Source organism: Schistocerca nitens, chromosome 7 (assembly GCF_023898315.1).
Source record: "Schistocerca nitens isolate TAMUIC-IGC-003100 chromosome 7, iqSchNite1.1, whole genome shotgun sequence".
In the NCBI taxonomy this organism is placed as follows: Eukaryota; Metazoa; Arthropoda; class Insecta; order Orthoptera; family Acrididae; genus Schistocerca; species Schistocerca nitens.
The window spans coordinates 509,992,964-510,013,720 of NC_064620.1; the positions used below are offsets into that span (position 1 = coordinate 509,992,964).

At 43.1% G+C, this 20,757-nt stretch overlaps 1 protein-coding gene across 1 annotated transcript in view; it reads right to left on the reverse strand.

Moving 5' to 3' along the window:
- The window catches only part of LOC126195712 (uncharacterized), a 54,006-nt gene extending 34,559 nt beyond the window's left edge, over positions 1 to 19,447 (reverse strand). The window contains exons 1-2 of the mRNA XM_049934341.1: positions 19,223 to 19,447; positions 3,114 to 3,358 (exon numbers count right to left, since the gene is read on the reverse strand). Of these exons, the coding sequence (XP_049790298.1) occupies positions 3,114 to 3,358; positions 19,223 to 19,447 (470 nt within the window). The remainder of the gene's footprint in view (positions 1 to 3,113; positions 3,359 to 19,222) is intronic.
- Between the last annotated feature and the right edge of the window lie 1,310 nt (positions 19,448 to 20,757).

Genomic DNA, 20,757 nt, shown 5'->3' on the forward strand with positions numbered 1-20,757 from the left:
CCATTCACTGGAACACGACGTTATTAATAACATGAGACAACACTGACTTTGAGCCCGAGATCACAAACTCGTCCACTTGCTGAGGATGTCAGAAAACAAATGAAAACCAAGTAAAAACATAGCACAAGATTGACTTTGACTCTCCTGTACCATTGCCCAGGAGTAGAACATTCAATGGTGCTCAAAGTGGTGACCCTGGAAACCGACCGATACACTGGTACACTCGTTGAATGAAAGAACTATTTAATACTTCCAGTGTTGCCTGCTGAAGAGAATTATAAGTAAGCACGATACATTCCTGCATGTCCTCTTGAGTTGTTGGAATACCGCGATAGACAACGTATTAAACGCACCCCCAAGGAAGAAACTCCAGAGGATTTGAATCAGGAGGCCTAGCAGGCCAAGTAACTCTTCCTCCTTGACCAATCCATCTGGGACGATACTTTCGGTTCAGAACACGACGAGACGCAAGGCATTATGTGCTGGACATCCATCGTGTTGGTACCACATAAGCATTCTGGTTCTTAGCGTCACTTCATCCAGGAGAGGAGGAAGAATTCGTCTGAGGAAGTTGGCATACACTGTGCCGTTTAGACTACCATTGATGAAATAAGTGCCAATAATTGTAGTACCAAGCATCCCACACCAGACGTTAACTCTCCATTGACTATGATGTTCCACCTATCTAAGCCATCGTTGGTTGTCGCTGGACCAATAATGCATGTTCCTTGTATTTATCTGTCCTTTGTTTGAGAAGGAAAATTCATCGGTAAATAGAACATTGGAGAAGAAGTTCGGGTTGGCGAGGATTTGCTGCTGTGCTCACTGACAGAACTGTACACGATTCTGGAAATCATTCCCATGCAATAATACTCTTTCTGTAGGTGTACATAGTAAGCATGGAACCGGTGACGTTTAAGAATACGATGTACACTGGTTTTAGAGACGCCAATCTCGTGTTCAAGCTGTCGTGTGCTCACACGTGGATTCATAGCAACGGAAGCGAAAACAGTAACTTTAGCAGTTTCGTCTGTGCGAGTGCTACGACGATTGCGTTGTCCTGGGTTGAAACTTCCCGTTTCCTGAAGCGACGCAGCAAGACAAGAAAACATCCGTCGGGATGGTGGATTCCTGTCAGGATATCGCTCTCTGTACAGTTCCGCTGCCTGCGTAGCTATTCTCCTACCTTCAACAACAACAAGAAAAGAAACGTTATGTCGATGCATTTTGTAGGAAGGACAGCCTTTACTGTATGCCTACTCTACACAACAGTATTTAAAAGGACTAAACCACTTTACTAAATGTACCTGTACATAAGAAAACACTATTGCAGATACTTTGGTGCTTACTTAAATTCCCCATAGATGAGTAGTATTTCTACCTTCTCTTCGGTGGTGTACATTCTAAACTCTTCAACTGACGATGGTTGACGGAATGACGGATGTGCATTCTACTTATGTTTACATTTGTCCCCTGCCAACGTCATCACGTGGGTGTGTTCCATTACCGCGAGTACCTGCACTAAGCGCTGGGAGCATGTTGTGTTATGTAATTAATAGCGTTGTGTTTCAGTGAATGGTACACTGTGATACATTTTTGAATAGGTCTTTAGGAGAGAAAATGAATTGCTGAATAAAAAATACAGGGCACCATTTAAAAAAGTCATACCGCTGTTCATATCTTTGTAAAAAACGAAGCTACAACAAAGGCAATCATGCTGATTGATGTCCCCCTGACGGCTAAAGAACATTTCCTTGAAATATTTTGTAATTTGCATCTGGACACATGTATTTAGAGTGGTCAACATAAATGGGACACACTGTATAGCAAAAACTCCACTCAGGACTAAATATACTAACTTAATTGAATTCCTCCATCATCGTCCACAACCATGAAGCCGTAATATGATATATGCTTTCTTACGTTAACTTTGTCTATTTTCCCGAACGCCTTATACTGTCACTCGCTTTCCGTATCCGTTCGTCATCCCCAATGGGACCTGGTATCAAAGTCCCTCACTGCCAGTTTCGGACTTAATGCAGCTCACGAAAGCTTAACATCAACTAACCAACAACTTCATCTACGACCACCAAACCTAATTCTGCGTCGTGCTTATACAAGCACATCAAACCTTCCCCCCTATCTCCAGTTTTATACGTAACCACTGATCACATATTATCCCAACGAAACTTTAACTGCGTCCTTTTACTTGACCACGACATCGGCCTAGAGGTGTAAACGTAGGTATTTAACTCAATGCCCGCTCTCTAGGTCAGGGCTTCTCGACTTTTATTCTTCCTTCGCAGTAGCTTAGCTCGGGTTGCATTTGCCCAACGGTATCATCCCACTGTCTTTCAGAAGCACCCATCTTCTGCCGTCCACTTGTTTCTCAAAATCAACAAATCCCACTTGTCATTCATTCCTGCTGCCTGACTGTCCCAGACTCGTCCACCCCTATTGTCATCAACAACGCGAAACAATAGTCAAAGACATCAGTTTTATTTGTGAAATCAGCAAAAGAATCGGATTTTATGCTTAAAGAAATGCCCAAAGACAGCCATTGATATTTTAACTTGAAAAGGTGTCAAAGGTAATAACATTTTAAGGCTTATGAATTATTTTTATACATTTTTAAAACCTTAATGGCTCAAGCACAGGTATAACTCTTACCGCTGACAGCCCAGAAAGAAGATGGAAATAAAAGTAAAAGGAAAAAAATCGAACGAAAGCTAAGGTACTGCAAGCTAACAGGAAAAGACACTGCAACAAGGTAGAATATGGAATGGTTGCTAATCTTTGGCATCGAAAGGAAGATGATTGTGATGCTGCCGTACAAGTCGACGCTAATAGTGACAGAGGCAAAAGTTTTAATACAAATTCCGTAATAATTACGCTTCTGACAGCACTAAGACAGCTCCTTTCACATCAAGATCAGTGGGAAATCCTTAGAAACATGGATACTGGAATGTAAACTACAAATCTTCAAGCCGGGAGCAGTGCACTAAATAAAATTTTGCGTGTCAACATACAACGACATACAGTATTAGCTTGGGTTAATGTGGTTACTGGTCTGTCCCCTGCTGACTGTTTGTAAAAGCGTTAGTGTCACTTACATGTGAATGGCGTCTTCGATGTCCTGGAAGACGTCTCGGCGTGACCTCCAACGACTTGCTGCTGCAGTCTTCTCATCTTTCTCATCTTTGTCCTCTTTTTTATCGTCGTCTTTATCGTCTTTCATATCATCCATCGAATCTTCTGTGTCATTTCCCTTTTGCAGGTCATAGTCTAGTTCGACAGCTATCGTTTCCGTCCATATGCTAACACTTGGTACAACTGCCCATGAAAGACACAGAGCCATCTGTAGGAAGGTAAAGGTGATAATTAACAAGCGAAAGTTAAAAACGAAATGTGACTTGTTAGTGGGAGTTGCAATCCATGTCACAGCGACAAAAGTGAAATTTCACCTTTCAATGCTCAATCTCATATCAGTACATTTCTTACTGGTTATTTAATGATGTTCTCTGTACTCCGTGTCTTTGTTTAAGTAATAAGTAATACTTTTATATATATACAGAGAGTTAGGGGTATAGGTACAGATATTGTCATCGTTGGTGCTTAAATACACTACTGGATATTAAAATTGCTACACCACGAAGATGACGTGCTACAGACGCGAAATTTAACCGGCAGGAAGAAGATGCTGTGATATGCAAATGATTAGCTTTTCAGAGCATTCACACAAGGTTGGAGCCGGTGGCGACACCTACAACGTGCTGACATGAGGAAATTTTCCAACCGATTTCTCATACACAAACAGCAGCTGACCGGCGTTGCCTGGTGTAACGTTGTTGTGATGCCTCGTGTAAGGAGGAGGAATGCGTACCATCACGTTTCCGACTTTGATAAAGGTCGGATTGTAGCCTATCGCGATTGCGGTTTATCGTATCGCGACATTGCTGCTCGCGTTGGTCGAGATCCAATGAGTGTCAGCAGAATATGGAATCGGTGGGTTCAGGAGGGGTGCACGAATGGCAAAACGTCATTTTTTTCGGATGAATCCAGGTTCTGTTTACAGCATCACGATGGTCGCATCCGTGTTTGGCGACATAGCGGTGAATGCATAATGGAAGCGTGTATTAGTCATCGACGTACTGGCGCATCACCCGGGGTGATGATATGGGGTGTCATTGGTTACATGTCTCGGACACCTCTTCTTCGCAATGACGGCACTTTGAACAGTGGACGTTACATTTCAGATGTGTTACAATCCGTTCCTCTACTCTTCATTCGATCCCTGCGAAACGCTACATTTCAGCAGGATAATGCACGACCGCATGTTGCATGTCCTGTACGCGCCTTTCTGAATACAGAAAATGTTCGACTGCTGCCCTGGCCAGCACTTTCTACAGATCTCTCACCAACTGAAAACGTCTGGTTAATGGTGACCGAGCAACTGGCTCGTTACAATACGTCAGTCACTACTCTTGATGAACTGTGGTATCGTGTTGAAGCTGCATGGGCAGCTGTACCTGTACACGCCATCCAAGCTCTGTTTGACTCAATGACCAGACGAATCAAGGCCGTTATTACGGCCAGAGGTGTTTGGCCTGGGTACTGATTTCTCAGGATCTATGCACCCAAATTGGGTAAAAATGTAATCACATGTCAGTTCTAGCATAATATATTTGTCCAATGAATACCCGTTTATCATCTGCATTTCTTCTCTGCGTAGCAATTTTAATGGCCAGTAGTGCATGTACCCAGTTCAGTGTGTTAGTTGTTTTTAGGCTGCCTCTAACAGGCTTTCCACAAACACATCACATAATTTACTACCTGATGTCATCTGCACTACCGTAACTACTCCTGTCAGTACTGCGTCCACATATCCACACCTGAATTCCTGATCTGTTGCCCAAAGGAAAATACACATTAATGGGTTTCTTGTGCCACCCGTTCTTGGAGATAGTAACAACCTAAAAACTTACTACTCGTAATGGCTATGATCATTAGTCTGCAACTGAAGTAAATACCGATGTAATTTTGTTCAGTACACTCTCCTCAGCCATCAATAGAAATATTTGCACTTTTACCGCAAACAACCCGTATATACTAGTTAGCGGTAATTTTTATGAAGTGATTAACATTCTGTGTTCTACACATATGAAGCAACTGTCGCGAGTAGTACTCATTTTGTTGTAGCCGTACGTAATTACATACAGTAAATTAATGCTACTTAATTGTTAGTACAACTAACGAATAAGTTTGACAGTAAATGTTTAACGTGACACTTTGTGACGTGCTATATGGAGAGTTATCAAAGACTGACGCATAGATCAAAGAAGGCATACAGTAATTCATGAGGGAGTAAATGGTATCTATGGTATCAGATAAGTTATGTAAAGGCTGAGACATTTAGCTACTCCCTCAGTGATGTTCGGTTAGCGCTGTGGACACCGCTAGCTTTGACATCAATTGTTTGTAATGCTGTAAAGTTCAGGTCTGTAACCAAGTGTGTACCTTTTATCTGGATCTTGTCGTTCTCTTTCGGCATCCACTATCCGTCCTAGTAAGGGTAACAGCCTCAGTAGTGTTGTGTTAAACACCCTAGCAACTTTGTAAGAGATTTTAGTTTAGAGGAAGGTTGCTGTCAGTGGGCTACGTAAACAAAATGTGTAATAAAATTCTCGGATGTTGTAATAAATATTTTACTTTCACTGTAACTTGACGCTTTCTTTTGTATTTCACTACAGTATACACAGAAGAAATAAATATTCAATGTTACTGACATGTTTGAAAAATGAACATATGTGAAGGGCTTATTTCAATAGTGGTACAAGTCCATTATCTCCACTTTTCTGTCTGTAATGCTTCTGAAATTAATAATCCAAACAAACAGAAAGAAAGATTCATCTCTAGCAAGAAGCCATATGGTTGAGTGTTTCTGGTATCTCAACTGCAGATTTTTCAGCGCTCATTTAACTTCAGGACTCTGTATCTCAGAATGAACAAAAACGGACTTGTACCACTATTGAAATAAGACCTTCACATGTCATAGGCCCAATCAAGGCGGCCAGTTTTATTCCTTGGGCCAGGCAGTTACCGTGAATGGGCTGTAGTGCAATAACTGTTAAATACTACACACGCGTAAATAAGTGTCAAGTGGTTCAAATGGCTCTGAGCACTATGGGACTTAACTTCTGAGGTCATCAGTCGCCTAGAACGTAGAACAAATTAAACCTAACTAACCTAAGGACGTCACACACATCCATTCCCGAGGCAGGAATCGTACCTGCTACCGTAGCGGTCGCTCGGCTCCAGACTGTAGCACCTAGAACCGCAAGGCCACTCCGGCCGGCAATAAGTATCACTATAGTTCACATTTTTTATTTCATTAATTTTTTTTCTGGATACTGAAACCGAATAACACGCATTCGAAGCACAGGAGATTAAAGTAGAAATGTTGGCTTCGAAGGTTAAAAATCACATTTGACAGATTACCAAAACAATTACAAACCATTCGAAGACATATAACAAAAACTATTACTTACATTTTCTTCATAGAGGCGTACTTAGGCCAAAGCTTAGACAAAATTCGAGGTGGCTCATTCAAAACAAGTCAGCTTGCATCGGTTAACAACACCTAGACTCCGTCCACAGCATATAACTTTATATTGTGAACACAAAATGGTGTGAATGGCTTGTACTTTCCAATGAGGACCGCTAAACTTTAATCATAGCAGGGCGACGTTCCAATCATTAATACCAGTCAGTTACAAGAAAATGGTGCAAATGCTACCTCTTTTCATTGTTGCTTTGTTTTGTCGTGGAGCAGCTCACTAAGAATATGGCGGATCTCTGGGAACACAGGGGTACAACGAATGACCGCTAGTGTGCTCCTATTGTCAATATCCATAGATAAATGGAATCGGCCCATCGAAGTAGCCGGCCTATCGACAGAAACCTTCCCCTAGAACTGGCAGAGTGTATAGATAAAATGATTCTTCATTTCACACTGTGCGAAGATTTAATTACTCTGACAATGTAACAGAGTACTGAAATAAATATGTAATTTGGCAACGTGAGAAGGCAGCAAACAAAATTGGGCGTCGATATTATGGGAGTTGTATTATTTGAGGAGGAAGGATGAGAGGTAGTAATGTAAGTGACTATTGTGGAAGTATAATAGCTGCCAACAAAAAATATATTTTTGAATGCTTGTTACGTGGTAGATTAATCTCGTGGCTTATTCATCAATGAGTGTACATCTGACCTCAGTTTCTCTTTTCTATCAAATTCTGTTTTGTTACAAAGTAACTTAATAATACACTGATACCTAATGAAAAGTAATGCGATTTTTAAAAATCAACAGAGGTTTTATTCAAGCATAAATAATAAAAAGCCTCCTTGAAACACCTAACGCAGTTTTTTTCCGATGTTCATCCTGTTTGTATGTCTTGGTGAAGTGACCAGCAGTGGTCTCCAATCATACTAGTACTGCAGCGCCCATGACACAGTCTTTTCACCACTCTGATGTTTTGATGAGACCATTCACCTTGTTGCTCACTGACATCGCGCAAATATTAAGGGTGAAATCAAGGTAGCTGGTGAGAAACTGAATATTGAGCCTCATCAAAGAACCTAACTTCTTAAACTTTTTTAACATGTTGGCTCTCGCAGAACTATAGCATTGCTTCTTTTGGTTGTCTAAGAACAGTATTAACGCATGTAAATACTATCCAAGCTTTCTTCACACTCAAACTTATTTTTGGATCAAAGTTGAAATTAAATGTGAATTTCTAATTCCATCTGCAACAAAGAAGTCTTTCAGTTTCGATTCTTATGTATGAGGAAACTTCTCGCATTTATATTCGTTCTCTGTCTTCGCGTAAAGGTTTCACAAACTGTTTGATTAGTCCCAACATAATGTGTATGAGTGGTAATAGATTTTTTCCGGATACGGTCTTTCTCCAGGCTTCAAACACCTCGTTGCAGACGAATTTATTCCAGGAGAGTGTTGATCCTTTGCCCTACTGTCAAACACACACACCTCAATTTATTAATTGTAATAGTGTAAGAAACGCACATAAATAAAACTGCAAAAAATCATTTTATTAAAATCTTCGATATTAACTATAAAAAAAGATTGAGTGATACGAGATTCTTTGTTACCAAAACACTGATAACCAGCAGAATAAGCTAACAAGGTAATTTCATTACAAAAGTGTTTTCATTTTTGATCTATGTATTTGTTCTGCTCCGAATCCTCCATCATAATGTGGAGCTGGTTAAAACCACTTTCGGATTGGATGTGAAGCTTTTGGAGGTGAACTAAATGAGATATGTGTTAGTATGGGATGGGTGGTAAAGGTGAAAACGATAGGGTGTTCTAGTCAAGTGTAGAGGACGTTTACTACATCCGGAGGAGTTCTAAGAATTTAAGTGCTGATTAGAACTATAAGAGATGGTAAAAGACGCGTCTATAAGAAGATAGGATATAAATCGCGTAATGGACATCATTATATTCTAGATTTTTTTTGTCATGAGTCTTCTGACTGATTTTAAGCACCTGACGATGAATTTGTCTTTTGTGCTAACCTCTTCATCAGACCACTTGCAGCCTATGTTCTCAGTTATTTGTAGTATATAATCCAGTCCCTGTCTTCCTCTACAGTTTTCATCCTTTACAGCACCCTTTGAAACCAGGGAAGTTATTCCCTGATAGCTTAACCCATGTTCTATCACCGTTCCTTCTTCTTGTCACAGTTTTTTTGTATATTCCTGTTTTCGGCAATTCTGCGGAGGACATCTCCATTGCTTACCTTATCAGTCCACCCAATTTTCAACATTCTTCGGTAACACCACTTCTCAAAAGCTTCGTTTCACCTCTGTTCCTTCTTTCCTGCAGTCCATGATTCACTATCATACAAGTCAGTGTTCCAAATGTAAGCGCTCAGAAATATTTTCCTTTTATTAAAGTTTATACTTGATAATAGCAGACTAGAATTTATGCGAAGTGATAAATGTGAAAGCAGCTTAAATCCAAGCAAAATTAGGAAAGACGAGGATCGGTCGGGTAACAATTTTCTAGGCATCAATGACGGTGGGAGGCTCTTCAAGTGAAGCCTTCTTAGAAGATGTAGTCTATTGAGGGTTTTATTTGTGGCTGTTAGTTAGTATAGTATCCAGATCTTTTTTGAAGTCGAGAGTTAGTCCCAAATATGTTTATGTTCCGGTAACATGGACAGGTGTGTACGTTGAGATCGAGTTGCAGTCAGCGAATTGCCTGGACGTCGTAAGATTATTTGTTGGTACCAGAGGTAATGCTATGACGAGAAATTATAACGCGGATTTGAAAGAATGTGTGGAGGATTAAAGGAGCGGATCAAGATCAAGGAAAGTGATGTCGTTACATGGATATGTCAGTAAATGAAAGAAGGACCGCTGGGGTCCTCGTACGGATGATGGGTGCAATTGGGTGTACACGAAAAGTATTTGCAACTGCGACTACGAGCAACCTCGAGCTGTATAAGGGAATGACGACAGTGGAAAGTTGTGCCGGAACCGGACTAAAACCCGGATTTCCCGCTTAACGCGAGCTTTGTGTCTCTGCGTAAGACCCGCGGTCATACCCAAACTTTCCTATGTCGTCTTTTCTGCGTCACAGCCTGTACTAGCCGGCCTCTGTGGCTGAGTGGTTCTAGGCGCTTCAGTCAGGAATCGCGCACCAGCTACGGTCACAAGTTAGAATCCTGCCTCGGGCATGGATATGTGTGATGTCCTAAGGTTAGTTAGGTTTAAGTAGTTCTAAGTCTAGGGGACTGATGACTTCAGATGTTAAGCCCCATAGTGCTTAGAGCCATTTGAACCATTTTTGAACAACCTGTACTCGTACACACATTACGTGATTTCCGTACAGGGGAGGACATCTTAGTGGAAAGCCGTTGCTTGATATCGGCGGATAAAAACGATATTTCAGTGCCTGTATTGTTAAGAAGAACGATGCTATGTTAAGTAGTTAAATTGTTTGTTATTTCAGAATTAATCGCCATAACTGCTAGTACATTTGTCCCATAGTGAGACAAGTCAGATAGTCCTTTGGTGAAAAGATGTTTGTGGTGGGCTACGAAACCGTGGTTTTACCCAGGCTTCAGCCTCTTCGTCCAAAGCAAATCGATGGCCACGAATATCTTTCTATGTGGCCCCTAAAATGTAGAAATCGCATGGGGACAGATAGAGACTGTACGGGTGATGTGTAAGGGCTCCCCAGCGAAATTTCTGGAGCATAAACGAAACAACAGGCACGCCAGCTCCAGGATAGTGTGCTCCCTGCCGCCGTTGGATAAGCAGCTGCCAGCAGAAAGTCGTATACTACTAGCTCACTTACTTGTTACACAGTTTAATTCTTAATTTCTTTGCGTGTTTTTGGTACTTGCATTGTTTAATTCATTAATTTCGGGCGTATTATAGTATTTGAGAGTTGTAGCATCGCGTTTTAGTACCTGAATAGTGTAAAATCGCGTAGTCTCCTTCCGCCGCCGAGCAGTGTGTCAGCAGTGCGCAACTAGCAGCATTACTGCATTTGCTAGGCAATCTTGTATTTTAATAACCGTTTAAATTTTGTGTCGATTTGTTTGTGCTCTCTGTAGATTAGTTCAGACGTTCTTTGCACAACAGTTTTTAGCATGGATAGGGACTGCAACTGCTGTGTTCGAATGCCGGCTGAGTTGGCATCCCTTCGCTCCCAGCTTCAGGCAGTGGTGGCTTCGGCCACACAGCTTGAGGCTGTTGCCAATGGGCATTACTGTGGGGGTCCGGATGGGGGTTTGTCGGGGACGGCCAGCTCGTCCCACGCATCCCCCGATCGGACTACGACTGTGGCTGCCCGGGATACTGCCCACATTGAGGCTGACCCCTCACCTGTGGTAGAGTGGGAGGTCGTCTCAAGGTGTGGCAGGGGGCGAAAGACATTCCGGTGGGCTGAACGGAAGGTCTCTCTAGTTTGTCTGACGAACCGGTTTCAGGCTCTGTCTCAGTATGATACTGATCTTCGGCCTGACATGGCTGCTTGTCCTGTTCCAGAGGTTGCCCCTCAGTCTGCAAGATCCGGGCGGTCGCAGAGGGTGGGCTTACTGGTATTTGGGAGCTCCAACGTCAGGCGCGTAATGGGCCCTTTGGGATATGGCAGCAAGAGAGGGGAAGAAAACCAATGTGCACTCCGTGTGCATACCGGGGGGAGTCATTCCAGATGTGGAAAGGGTCCTTCCGCATACCACGAAGGGTACAGAGTGCACCCATCTGCAGGTGGTCGCTCATGTCGGCACCAATGATGTGTGTCGCTATGGATCGGAGGAAATCCTCTCTGGCTTCCGGCGGCTATCTGATTTGGTGAAGACTGCCAGTTTCGCTAGCGGGATGAAAGCAGAGCTCACCATCTGCAGCATCGTCGACAGGACTGACTGCGGACCTTTGGTACAGAGCCGAGTGGAATGTCTGAATCAGAGGCTGAGACGGTTGTGCGACCGTGTGGGCTGCAGATTCCTCGACTTGCACCATAGGGTGGTGGGGTTTCGGGTTCCGCTGGATAGGTCAGGAGTCCACTACACGCAGCAAGCGGCTACACGGGTAGCAGGGGCTGTGTGACGTGGACTGGGCAGTTTTTTAGGTCAGATGGCCTCGGGCAAGTACAGAAAGGGCAACAGCCTCAAAGGGTGCGGGGCAAAGTCAGGACATGCGGGGACCAAGCAGCAATCGGTATCGTAATTGTAAACTGTCGAAGCTGCATTGGTAAAGTACCGGAACCTCAAGCGCTGGTAAAAAAGCACCGAAGCTGAAATCGTTATAGGTACAGAGAGCTGGCTTAAGCCAGAGATAAATTCTGCCGAAAGTTTTACAAAGGCACAGACGGTGTTTAGAAAGGATAGGTTACATGCAACCGGTGGTGGCGTGTTCGTCGCTGTTAGTAGTAGTTCATCCTGTAGTGAAGTAGAAGTCCATAGTTCCTGTGAATTATTATGGGTGGAGGTCACACCCAACAACCGAGCTAGGTTAATAATTGGCTCCTTTCACCGACCTCTCGATTCAGCAGCATTAGTGGCAGAACAACTGAGAGAAAATTTGGAATACATTTCACATAAATTTTCTCAGCATGTTATAGTCTTAGGTGGAGATTTCAATTTACCAGATACAGACTGGGACACGCAGATGTTTAGGACGGGTGGTAGGGACAGAGCATCGATTGACATACTGAGTGCACTATCCGAAAATTACCTCGAGCAATTACACAGAGAACCGACTCGTGGAGATAACATCTTGGACCTACTGATAACAAACAGACCCGAACTTTTCGACTCTGTATGTGCAGAACAGGGAATCAGTGATCATAAGGCCGTTGCAGCACCCCTGAATATGGAGGTTAATAGGAATATAAAAAAAGGGAGGAAGGTTTATCTGTTTAGCAAGAGTAATAGAAGGCAGATTTCAGACTACCTAACAGATCAAAACGAAAATTTCTATTCCGACACTGACAATGTTGAGCGTTTATGGAAAAAGTTCAAGGCAATCGTAAAATGCGTTTTAGACAGGTACGTGCCGAGTAAAACTGTGAGGGGCGGGAAAAACCCACCGTGGTACAACAACAAAGTTAGGAAACATCTGCGAAAGCAAAGACAGCTTCACTCCAAGTTTAAACGCAACCAAAACCTCTCAGACAAACAGAAGCTAATCGATGTCAAAGTTAGCGTAAGGAGGGCTATGCGTGAAGCGTTCAGTGAATTCGAAAGTAAAATTCTATCTACCGACTTGACAGAAAATCCTAGGAAGTTGTGGTCTTACGTTAAATCAGTAAGTGGCTCGAAACAGCATATCTAGACACTCCGGGATGATGATGGGATTGAAACAGAGGATGACACGCGTAAAGCTGAAATACTAAACACCTTTTTCCAAAGCTGTTTCACAGAGGAAGACCGTACTGCATTTCCTTCTCTAAATCCTCGCACAAACGAAATAATGGCTGACATCGAAATAAGTGTCCAAGGAATAGAAAAGCAACTGTAATCACTCAACAGAGGAAAGTCTACTGGACCTGACGGGATACCAATTCGATTCTACACAGAGTACGCGAAAGAACTTGCCCCTCTTCCAACAGCTGTGTACCGCAAGTCTCTAGAGGAACGGAAGGTTCCAAATGATTGGAAAAGAGCACAGGTAGTCCCAGTCTTCAAGAAGGGTCGTCGAGCAGATGCGCAAAACTATAGACCTATATCTCTGACGTTGATCTGTTGTAGAATTTTAGAACATGTTTTTTGCTCGAGTATCATGTCGTTTTTGGAAACCCAGAATCTACTATGTAGGAATGAACATGGGTTCCGGAAACAGCGATCGTGTGAGACCCAACTCGCTTTATTTGTTCATTAGACCCAGAAAATATTAGATACAGGCCCCCAGGTTGATGCTATTTTCCTTGACTTCCGGACGGCGTTCGATACAGTTCCGCACCGTCGCCTGATAAACAAAGTAAGAGCCTACGGAATATCAGACCAGCTGTGTGGCTGGATTGAAGAGATTTTAGCAGACAGAACACAGCATGTTGTTATCAATGGAGAGACGTCTACAGACGTTAAAGTAACTTCTGGCGTGCCACAGGGGAGTGTTATGGGACCATTGCTTTTGTGTGTGTGTGAAATCTTTTGGGACTTAACTGCTAAGGTCATCAGTCCCTAAGCTTACACACTACATAGCCTAAATTATCCTAAGGACAAACACACACACCCATGCCCGCGGGAGGACTCGAACCTTCGCCGGGACCAGCCGCACAATCCATGACTGCAGCGCACCATTGCATTTCACAATATATATAAATGACCTAGTAGATAGTGTCGGAAGGTCCATGCGGCTTTTCGCGGATGATGCTGTAATATACAGAGAAGCTGCAGCATTAGAAAATTGTAGCGAAATGCAGAAAGATCTGCAGCGGATGGGCACTTGGTGCAGGGAGTGGCAACTGACCCTTAACATAGACAAATGTAATGTATTGCGAATACATAGAAAGAAGGATCCTTTATTGTATGATTATATGATAGCGGAACAAAGACTGGTAGCAGTTACTTCTGTAAAATATCTGGGAGTATGCGTGCGGAACGATTTGAAGTGGAATGATCATAAAAAATTAATTGTTGGTAAGGCGGGTACCAGGTTGAGATTCATTGGGAGAGTCCTTAGAAAATGTAGTCCATCAACAAAGGAGGTGGCTTACAAAACACTCGTTTATTGTTGAAAATAAGTTTGTTATCATTTTCAATTCAAGTTCTTTATATCAATCGTCCTTTTTTCTGCTCTTTTAATAAGATTTTGTTTGAATGAAAAAAAGTTTATTTGATTAAATAAAATTAATGTCATTTAATAATAATAAAATAACATTATAGGTATTTAAATTTAATTAAATGTAATATATTAATATAAATTATTTATTATATATATAAATTCAAATTATCCAAATCGAGATAAATTAATTACAAATAACCAAAATAATACATAAACAAATTTTTAAAAAAAAATTTTTAATTTATATATTAAATATAAATGAGTGTGGGATCTGTACCAGATGGGGTTGACGGAGGAGATAGAGTGTTGTGTCTCCGCCAGACACCACACTTGCTAGGTGGTAGCCTTTAAATCGGCCGCGGTCCGGTAGTATACGTCGGACCCGCGTGTCGCCACTGTCAGTGATTGCATACCGAGCGCCGCCACACGGCAGGTCTAGACAGACTTCCTAGCACTCGCCCCAGCCATACAGCCGACTTTGCTAGCGATGGTTCACTGACAAATTACGCTCTCATTTGCCGAGACGATAGTTAGCATAGCCTTCAGCTACGTCATTTGCTACGACCTAGCAAGGCGCCATTACCAGTCACTTTTGATGCTGTAAAACATTTACCGTCACGAGCGATGTTTACCAATTATGGATTAAAGTTAAGTATTCCAGAAGCTCCGTACTTTTTTTACTAGACTCAACTCCTTTAACTGTTCCAGACCTCACGCCAGCCTGCGTGAGCTTAAACGCGTGCCTTTCGGCTTCCTCCTAGTGGCTTGGCTGTCTTGCCAAGCCACAACATAGAGAAGATCCAAAGAAGAGCGGCGCGTTTCGTCACAGGGTTATTTGGTAACCGTGATAGCGTTACGGAAATGTTTAGCAAACTCAAGTGGCAGACTCTGCAAGAGAGGCGCTCTGCATCGCGATGTAGCTTGCTTGCCAGGTTTCGAGAGGGTGCGTTTCTGGATGAGGTATCGAATATATTGCTTCATCCTACTTATACCTCCCGAGGAGATCACGAATGTAAAATTAGAGGGATTAGAGCGCGCACGGAGGCTTTCAGACAGTCGTTCTTCCCGCGAACCATACGCGACTGGAACAGGAAAGGGAGGTAATGACAGTGGCACGTAAAGTGCCCTCCGCCATACACCGTTGGGTGGCTTGCTGAGTATAAATGTAGATGTAGTAGATGTAGATGTAGATCACTCTTTTCTTTGAGTACAAGGGCTTTAACACCGAAAATGCAGGATGCATGGCACCTGCTACCGATATATAAATTTTTTAATTGTATGTAAATATTTGTAATTTAAATGCTTTCTTTTAACAAGTAAGGACATTGCTTCACTGTATGTGTACATTTAGGTAGAAGTCTGTTGACGTTTCATTGTATTTATCTGTGTTTTACTGTGAAACTTATAGGCTCTGGGAAAAAGCAAAAGGAATTGTTATTTGCATCGATTAGCAACGATAATAGCAGTGCTTGTGCGTTGTAAAATCTTTGGATAGGGGTTGTTGCGCGGAGCCCGCGGAGAGAGGGAGAGATACGTTCTAGCGCTTGTAGTGTGCGGAAGTGTGGTGTTTTTGCTCTCGCAGTAGAGAGTACCATTTCGGCGGCATCATGTACGCGTGCCGGCCAGATGACTAGTAGCAGGAGGAAGGACGGTGGACGGGTGGAAGAGGCTGTATTAATTACGATTGCCCATTCCTTTAATTAGCCGTGGCTCCACAATATGCTACCGTCTTCAGTAACAGCAGCTGTTCCAACAACACAGTTTTGTCGTCGGCTCCGAAATGGCTCTGAGCACTATGGGACTTAACTTCTGAGGTCATCAGTCCCCTAGAACTTAGAACTACTTAAACCTAACTAACCTACGGATATCACACACATCCATGCCCGAGGCAGGATTCGAACCTGCGACCGTAGAGGTCGTGCGGTTCCAGACTGTAGCGCCTAGAACAGCTCGGCCACTCCGGCCGGCGTCGGCTCCGAGTTTCGTCGTATGCACAGCAATGAAGTAAGACTGTTCATTGGTAGAAAGTATTAACGACTAACCCCGCAGCACAACTGAATGTGATTTGATTGATAAGATTTTTTTAAATAATAATCAGTTAAACTCAGGGTGATTGTGTCCTCAATGCCCCAGACATTGTTACCAAGCAGGGTCCTTGTTCCTCTTCTTTTCTTATATGCTAACTGAGTGTCATAAGAAACAAACTGAATAGTTACAGCGAGTTTATTAATGAATAAATTATCTTTTAAGAATTTTAGCCTCAGTTTACTTTCAATTAACTGTTGTACAACAGAGGCTTCAGTATATGACTAAAGTAAATCAATTTAATTTTTCAAGTTTGAGAATCAATCACTGGAAAAAATCCAAATCTAAGGAAATGCGCAATAAGAGTGTGGAAGTTTATTTATTTTAGATATAGCTTGGACTACATAGCTGTTTGGTTTTTAGGGTATTCTAGTATTTAATTCTGTTCAAGTCAGTAAAAAAGGCTCATTTGTTCAGACAATAATATGAAATCCAATTTGCAAAATTAGTAACCGCAAAGTAAAAAGTGCTTTTTTTTTATTTCTTTCATGACGTTATCCTGAGGTCACTGAGAGTCATTGTTTACGTAACGAAGTTCAGTACAAACATACAGTTTAATTGCATATTTTCAAATCATTACTCGAATGCCTTTTTCAAAATTTAATGCCGAACATACCGTAAGAGTGACTTCTCAGTTTTCTTTATCATTACACAATCATTTAAAATTAGTGTAAGAAGAAAAAAAGAAGTGGAAACCTTTAGTTGCCACGTCAGTGTTTAATAATACATGTTTTTCTTTCTCATCAACTTGTACAGGATTTTGGATGCAAATTGCCCTAGTGGGCTGGCGACCGTTAATTACTTCCTTTTTGTTCATAAGTGTAACTTTTGGATTCATGATCAGTGGTACCCCTTTCTGTCCAGTGTTGTTCGTGAGTGAATGCACAAAATAATTAATATATAAGGTATTATCTGTCTCTTTAATACAATCATCACACAGCGTAGTATAATGGTTACAGAATAGATAAGCCACATGTGTGGGTTGTCACTTGTCGCTGTGTGCTTGATGGGCCAGCTACTTAATAACCCTGTTCCTTCTTTTTTACTTTCTTTTCGACGCTGTCGTGGCTCTCGCATTCATTTGCCAGTGGACTTTGTAGGCATTTTACATTCCTTTCGATGCAAGCCTTCCAATGATTTGAGTCTTCTGTCATTCGAACACGTTTACGAGTTAGTATCGATTCCGTCGGATATTATTATTGTCCCAGTTTGGGTTCTATCAGCACTGCTCAGGCTCTTCAGAATGACACCCGAATGAATGTCCTAAGTAAACTCGTTTCTACGCTACACCAGTTTGTGGCTTTACACAAAGTTAATTCGTAATAACCACGCGCGAGCCCCTACACTAGTATGATGCTGTCATACGGAAAACAAATACTACGCGGCAACGACATACAGTCATTATATACGGGGTGAAAATTATTGAACGATATGAAATAAAATCGTCTTAATTTCTGAAGGTTTGCGTTGGAACTTTCAAACTGTACGGTTGGCTGCAGGGCGTGATGGGAATTAGTATGCGCAGAATGGTTTGGTTTAGCGACGAAGCCCACTTTCATTTGGATGGGTTCGTCAATAAGCAAAACTGGTGCATTTGAGGGACTCAGAATCTGCAGTTCGTGATCGAGAAGTCTCTTCACCCTCAACGGGTGACTGTGTGGTGTACAATGTCCAGTCACGGAATAAACGGTGCGATATTCCTTTATGGCACGGTGACTACCAAGCGGTACGTGAAGGTTTTGGAAGATTTCATCTCCATTATCCAAAGTGACTCTGATTTCGACAAGATGTGGTTCATGCAAGACGGAGCTCGACCCCATGATGTCCTGGAGGAGCACTGCCGGAATCGCATTCTGGCTCTGGGGTACCCTGGGGCCACTGCCATGGGCCGTATTCTCTGGATCTGAACATATGCGACCCCTTTTTGTGGGGTTATAATGAAGACAAGGTGTGCAACAATAACTCCCAAAACCAATGCTGAGCTGAAAACGGCCATTCAGGAGGTCATCGACAGCAACGATGTTCCGACACTTCAGCGGGTCATATGCAGAATTTCGCTATTGGTCTGCGCCACATCACCGCCAATGATGGTAGGCATATGGAACATGTAATAACCTAAATCGTAATATCTGTAGTGACTTTTATACGTTGAATAAAGTGTGTTCATAGAGTTCACTAACTGTCATGCTGTACATAATAGGAAACCTGTTGTCGCTCGGTTGCAAGATATGTGACCCTAACCTCGTCCAAGAAATTCTACGGATTCAGGCGAGGTGAACGTGGAGCTCATGCTACCGCTAATACATCGCCCATGGATGCTGCGGTAATGTACAACAGCACGATGCGTAGAAAATGTAGAAAATGGGGTGGTGCCCCGTTATAAGTAAACTAGAGTCGTTGTCTTCCTCCAAGGGTAACATTCTCCAATAGCGCTGATAAAGCACAGCACCTGTTAATCTGTTTCGTAAAGTGAATCGCCTTGTGGATCTGTGAACGACAATTCCCGCCCATACAGTGATACTGCAGCGATACTGATGCCCCACCTCCATGACTGCTCGAGAATTTGCATTTGCCCACAAATGCTTGTTGTGGTAATTCACTACGCTGTCTCTCGTGAAGCCGAATACTACGTATTACTCGTCACAAGTGAACTGCCCCATATATCTCTGGGTAATGGTTTCTAGTTTCGACCAGTACAACCTTCTGTAGAAATGTGTGACAGTTTCTTTTAAACACCTTGCATGTGGCCGATAATAGATTGGTTGCTGTCTCGCGATGTAAATGAGGCAACTTCCTGAGATGGCTTCTTACAACTCACCGAGAAGGTGGCGCCCTCTGGGAAGCGCAGCTCGCGGCGCTGCCTGGACAGTGGTCGGTAGCCGCCTTCGCGGACCGGTAGTGGAGTCGCGCTGTCACCCCACGCGAAGACTGCAGGCAGCGCCGCGCACGCCACGGCGGCTGCCGCCGAACTCAGCAGCCACGGCATTCTGCCACGCGGGTTGCCTACGCAGACGAGATCTGGACGACGCTGTTCCTGCGGCATTTTAGAAATAAACAACGCAGGTGAAACCAAAACACTTAAAAAAGGGCTTTAGAAGCCTGCTGTCCATGTGAAGGTATCTTACAATGGATTTTGCTAATTTAAAAGAAAAGCTGGAAGAAAATTATTACAACATCTACGATTAAGAATGGTGTCGTGGCGCAAATATACTAGCGTCCTTCAATAAGTAATGCAACACATTTTACTTCTTGGTCAATTTCGGTTGAAAAATGTGGAATTTGTCGTGGGACATAGTGGAATACTCCCGCTTCAGCCTCTGTAGTTCCATGAAGTTCCCGTATGTGGCGGCAGCATACGTAGCCTTCAAAATGGTGTCTGTAACGGAGATGCGTTCCAGGCAGACAGCTGTTATTGAGTTTCTTTGGCGGGGAACCAGAGCATTCCAAATATTCATAGGTGCTTGCAGAATGTCGACGGGGACCTGGTAGGGTGAGTCATTGGGCCAGGCGTCTGTCATGCCGGCCGGCCATACGTAACTTGTGCGATATAAGAACGTGCGGACCCTCTCATTCGCGGTGATCGACGTACCATAATGAACCACTCCGCTCCTGCATTGGACGTCTCTGTTGGTAGTGCTGACATACTCGTCCGCCAGTTGGTATGCTTAAAGGTGTGTGCCCGGTGGGCTCCTCACCACCGAACAGAAAACCATGAAGAGCAACGAAAGACCACCTGTGCGGAATTGCTTGCGGGTTGCAAGGCTGTTTCTGACAATTTTCAAAATGGCTCCGAGCACTATGGGACTGAACTTCTGAAGTCATCAGTCCCCTGGAACAAAGAACTACTTAAAGCTAACTAACCTAAGGACATCACACACATCCATGCCCGAAGGAAGATTCGAACCTGCGACCGTAGAGGTCCTGCGGTTCCAGACTGACAATTTTCGTAATAAAATGAAACACCTACAGCCGTCGTCTTGATATTATTTTGTTGTCCTGCAACCAGTTTTGGCAACTCAGTACATCGTTTCAGGCCACAACTGATGCTGAGGAAGTGAACTCGAATCGTATACCCGATCCGATCAAATGTTCCAATGTGTGTGAAATCTTATGGGACTTAACTGCTAAGGTCATCACTCCCTAAGCTTACACACTACTTAACCGAAACTGTCCTAAGGACAAACACACACACCCATGCCCGAGGGAGGACTAGAACCTCCGCCGGGACCAGCGGCACAGTCCATAACTGCAGCGCCCTAGACCGCTCGGCTAATCCCGCGCGGCGCGATCCGATCAGTGGCGCATATCAATGAACTGGCTTCCCAGAATACTGTAAAAGCAATGTTGTACCTG